Here is a 5,217-nt window from a genome sequence, read left to right as displayed (position 1 = left end):
CAGAGACACGCAGACGCAGAGACACGCACGCAGACGCAGAGACACACGCAGAGACACACGCAGAGACACGCAGACGCAGAGACACACGCAGAGACACAGAGACACGCAGAGACACAGAGACACGCAGCAGGATGAAGATGAGTGTTTGTTACAATAAACACTTTTACAAAAACTTCTTGAGGTTTTCTTATTTCGTCAAACAAACATTTTAAAGTAGTATTTATTTGAAAAGTACTACAGTACAAGTACTCACTCGTTGCTGACATGTACTGCATGTTCAGGTGTCCTACAGGTGAGTTCATGTGTCATACTCACACATTCAAACGTGATCAGCTGGGCGAGCTCATCTTTGTGCAGCGTCAGCAGCTCGAACCATTTCCTTAGCAGGACGCTCCTCTCCTGCAGGACGACCAATCAGAGCACAGCACGAGTCACCTGGACGCCTTCATCGTCACATTTAACCGTTCGCACCTGTCCCCCGCCAACATGCTTCACATTGATGGAGACTCGGCGACAGAACTTTAGTTTCATCAACAATACACAAACAATTCTCTCATTTACAAAAAATCTATATAAACTTGAGTGAAGGACCAGAGTGAGGACACATCCCGTCCTGAGTTTGCTCCTGTAGATTTCCGTCCCTGCTCGTTGGTTCATCCTTCAGCGGGTCACCTCCTGTGTTGGTGACTGTATGGAGGTGGAGCTCAGTCACCCTGCTGACCTCTAACAAAGCCGGACTTTGTGTCTGAGGCTGCGGGCGTTTAAACATTTAACTTAGCTCAGCGGCATCCACACACTGACTGCTGACGCCTTACAGCAGATAACCAGAGATGGGCAGTAACACGTTACTGTAATCCGATTACTTTTTTCAAGTAACGAGTAAAGTAAGGGATTACTATTGCAAAAACTGTAATTAGATTACCGTTACTTTCCCGTAGGAACGCTGCGTTACTGCGTTACTAAAACCGTGATTTTCCTGCGAGAATGTCTCACGACAGTGACGTAAGCGAGTGCGACGTTCGTGACAACAGCTGTGTGCAGATCAACAATGGATCACATATCGAGTGCAGAGAGAGTATGAGCGTGCAGCGTTTAAAGCGTGGAAGTACTGACCTTACTTTGAGTTTGATTCCATAAAAAGTGACAAAAACATTAGTGTCCGCTGTGCGTGGGAAGAAAACTTCTTTTTACAGCGAAAAAACCCCTAAACTTCCAACAAGCACCGAGTAGCTACGACGTAATGGGAAACTCACAGAGAAACTCGCGGATTCTTCCACTGACCGCGGCACACCTGCACCAGGGTAAACCTCCGCCTGCCCCACTCCTGCTTTACAGGTGAAAATAGAGCAACAGGACCGCTGAGTCTTTGACTTTATTTATTTTCTGCTGTGTTTTACTTGCATCTATTTGAAAGACTGAGTGTAAACACAAAAAATATTTTATTTTATGTGCTGGAATGTGCAGAAAATAGGTTTAAATGTTAAACTAATTTCTTCCAGTCAGAGAATGTTGCATATAATTAAATTTTTGCTTGATGCATAAAGTTAAAAGATTAAAACTAATAAAACAAGTTTTAAAAAGAGACTTTTCCATTTGATTACATTTTGTATGATGGATTATGCAGAAAAAGTAGAATTGGGCTGAAAGATCTATCGCTTTATCACCTATTCAGGTTGTAAATCGTGTTTTTAAAAAGTAACTAAGTAACTAAGTAATTAATTACTTTTAAAATAATAATAATAATGGATTGGATTTATATAGCGCTTTACAATGCCACTATTCATTCACTCTCACATTCACACACTGGTGGAGGCAGCTACAGTTGTAGCCACAGCTGCCCTGGGGCAGACTGACAGAAGCGAGGCTGCCATATCGCGCCATCGGCCCCTCTGGCCATCACCAGTAGGGTAAAGTGTCTTGCCCAAGGACACAACGACCAGGACAGAGAGCCCGGGGATCGAACCGGCGACCTTCCGGTTACAGATGCGCTTCCCAACCCCCTGAGCCACAGTCGCCCCAAGTAACTAACTAAGTAATGAATTACTTTTGAAAATAAGTAATCAGTAAATTAACGGGATTACTTTTTGGGGGAAGTAATCAGTAATTAGTTACTGATTACTTTTTTCAAGTAACTTGACCAACACTGGCAGATACCTGCATTAAACACCTGCTGTCCACCAAACTCCGTTCAAATACGGCGTAATTGTAGTGTGCTGTCAGCGGGGAACCGCATCTCCTTACTGCAGCTTTGTTTTGAGACTGTTTAAGGGGCGGTGCTCATCTCGGCTCACGTGTCTGTCTCCTGTCTGCGAGTCATTCTTCACCTTTGATTTGTGCGCATCCGCTCCGAGTGGCGCGGCAGCAGGAAGACACTTGTTAAAGTTTGGGTTTAGTCTAAAAACGGATTTATGTGAATTACGAGTTAACCGAATAAACATTTCCAAACATTTAACGGTTACGAAAGCTGTTTGACGCCATACTCAGTCAATACTTATAATTTAAGGTAAATTTAGTTTTTTAGTGGAGTAGGGAGGGCGGAGAAGACCATGAAAGAAAGTTTTGGATTTGTGTGAAAATCCGTAAATCAGGTGGTTTCTGTGTTAGCCGTATTAAAGTCTGGCGTGTGTGTATAACATCTTTGAGATAAACTCCGTCAGTCAATGTCAATCATTTGCGTAAGAGTTCCAGGCTTTGAGTTGACTACGGAGGGCAGAAAGTCCAATTTAAACAGTGAAACCTGCACATATCGTAGTATCCGGTGAAGTTTATGACATCCGAATAAATGTCTGGCTTCTGTCAGTCGGGAAGATGCCAGCGTTGGGGTGTTTCGTTTAATTTTCAGGGCGGAAATGGGACATTAATTTTAAATAGTCGGTTTTTAAAGTGGAGTTCTGTGAGAGTGCAGCCTACCTTGGCCGTGTACTGCTTCCAGGAGTGAAACGCTTTGTACGCAGCGTCCACCGCCTGCTTGGCCTCCGCAGGGCCGCAGTCCGACACCCGGGCTATCTCCTGCCCGGTGGCCGGATCTAGGACGGGGAACACCGAGGCAGCGGAGATCCAGCGGCCGTCCACGTAGCCCTGCGTCCGTAGGAGCGGAGCGGAGACATCCAGGCTGTAGCTTCTGTGCATGGTGGCGGGCAGGCCGGGGAGGAGCTGCCGGAGGAAGCAGCGGGTCTTCAGCACGCAGACAGCAGCGGACATACCGGGGGGTGTGCAGCCGGGGAGCCGGACTCTATGCTGGATGTTTGATCCGTTCGTTCGCGCAGGTCTGCAGCTGGAGCCTCCCGCGGCTTTCCGTCGGTTTCAACCGGTGCGACAGTCACGTGACTCCGTTCAAACGCAGTGAGCCTTCCGCCCGGAGCCAGTGTTGCCAATTTAGCGACCTTGTCGCTGTATTTAGCGAGTCTTCAGGCCCCTTAGCGACTTTTTTTCTAAAAAGCGACTAGCGACAAATCTGGCGACTTTTTCTGGTGTTATTGGAGACTTATTTATGACGACTTTTTGACGTGAAAACGCGGATCGCTCTTACTCTCACCAAGCAGCGGTGCTGCGGTGGGCACCTCACCCGTGCCAAAGCGCTCACGGGCGGAGGACAGTCCTCCCCCAGCTGCTACCAGGGCAGGAGACGTTCATACCTGTGCATCCAAACTGCAAATGAATCGCGCATGAGCGAAGCCGCTGCTCCGCACTGACTGTAACGCAGTCAGTTCTTTTACTGTTATGCTGTTTTGTGGATCACAAGGTTTAAAACTACTTATAAACACACACTCTCACACACACAGTAACTCCACCAGAGTGCCTATTTCGGGTCACTTTTGCCGGTCCAGGCCCGGATAAAGGAGCAGGGTTGGAATTGTGACATTAAAAAACAATAATTGCTAAAATAAATTTAATTTGTAGTTCTAAATAAACTCTAAATGCATTTAGGACGTTTTTTACTCACTTTATGTCTCTTCCACGATGTTATTTCTCTCTCCAACAACGTAGGTTACAATTATATTAGCATGACCAATTATGCAAATTAGGCGATGACGTCATTTAGCGACTTTTAGGACAGCCAATAGCGATTTTCCTTACTGAGGAGTTGGCAACACTGGCCGGAGCTCCCTGTCTCTGCCGGGGACAAGTTTGTTTTTAGAGGCGGGAGAAACACACATACCCACACCAGTACCATCATCACCATCATCATCGTCATGGTGGTAACATGATCAGAGGAACAGAATAAAGGTGAAAAAGAGTGAAGCTCAGTGATGGTTACCAGCAGGTCTGAGGTTATGCTGATGATATTCTCTCTTCAGCCTCCATCAGCATCTCCCACCGTGGTCTATGAAGCCGAGCAAAGGCCTAGTGCAGCTGGCACAGTCTGAGAGAGGAGTCTCATCCACACTCCGAACCCACGGTGAAGAAGGTGTGCAGGTGTGTCAGGGACCTTCCTGTAGGAGGACAGGATGGTCTCCTCCCAGTCCAGATACACCTGCGCCCTGCAGCATCCCGATGTAGGAACTGGGATGCTGATGCTTTTGATCATGTGATGTTGTGTCCCGGCCCTTTCTTTCCTCCCCCCTCCGCCTCCCAGTAACAGCAGCCTGCTGTCACCCAGTCGGGGTATGACTGCCCCTCCCTCAGCGGCTCGGGCCCTAACCCAACACGTTTAAGCTGCCAGACACAGGTACTGGAACCCTCCAGTGTGATCATGTCTGTGGGTTCAGTGGTGGGATCATCACCATGACAACCTTAGTCCAGATACACAAACATTGCAGCTTTGTTTAGCATTAGCATCACCACTAAACCAACACGACTTGCTTAAATTTGCCTGACAGCAAACCTAGATTGATATTAGGTATGTTATAAAGATAACACTTCCCATTGGTTCCTGAAAAGTGTTTGATATAAACAAAGATCCCGCCCCCCACATTGCAAAGTTATGACATCATAACAATGCGATTGATCCCTTGCATGGTTATGGTGATGTAGGAACAACACAAGCACTCTGGGCTCAGTGTTGCACCTTCTTACCGCTCAGTGCACACTGCAGCATCTGCAGCCACCTCATCCAGATTCATCAGAAACCATCACATCATTTTTCTTCTTACAGCTGAGACAGTGTCTGACACGTAGCGTGCGATTCTTAAAATCCATGTAACACCCTGATACAGGGCCGTGCAGAGAGGTTTAAAGGGGCGGGTGCTCAAAGTTAAAAAGGGGCACATTGAACCA

The 5,217-nt window shown here is 46.9% G+C and overlaps 1 protein-coding gene across 1 annotated transcript in view; it reads right to left on the bottom strand.

Annotated features, from left to right (window-relative positions):
• Window positions 1-3,496, bottom strand: part of aldh5a1 (aldehyde dehydrogenase 5 family, member A1 (succinate-semialdehyde dehydrogenase)) — a 6,826-nt gene extending 3,330 nt beyond the window's left edge. Inside the window, exons 1-2 of the mRNA XM_005935934.3 lie at window positions 2,911-3,496; window positions 316-399 (exon numbers count right to left, since the gene is read on the bottom strand). Of these exons, the coding sequence (XP_005935996.1) occupies window positions 316-399; window positions 2,911-3,201 (375 nt within the window). The 5' untranslated portion in view covers window positions 3,202-3,496. The remainder of the gene's footprint in view (window positions 1-315; window positions 400-2,910) is intronic.
• Window positions 3,497-5,217: the final 1,721 nt, after the last annotated feature.

This window comes from Haplochromis burtoni, unplaced genomic scaffold (assembly GCF_018398535.1).
Source record: "Haplochromis burtoni strain Fernald_Lab_line unplaced genomic scaffold, NCSU_Asbu1 Contig_190, whole genome shotgun sequence".
In the NCBI taxonomy this organism is placed as follows: domain Eukaryota; kingdom Metazoa; phylum Chordata; class Actinopteri; order Cichliformes; family Cichlidae; genus Haplochromis; species Haplochromis burtoni.
This window is presented reverse-complemented; position numbering and strand designations above follow the sequence as displayed.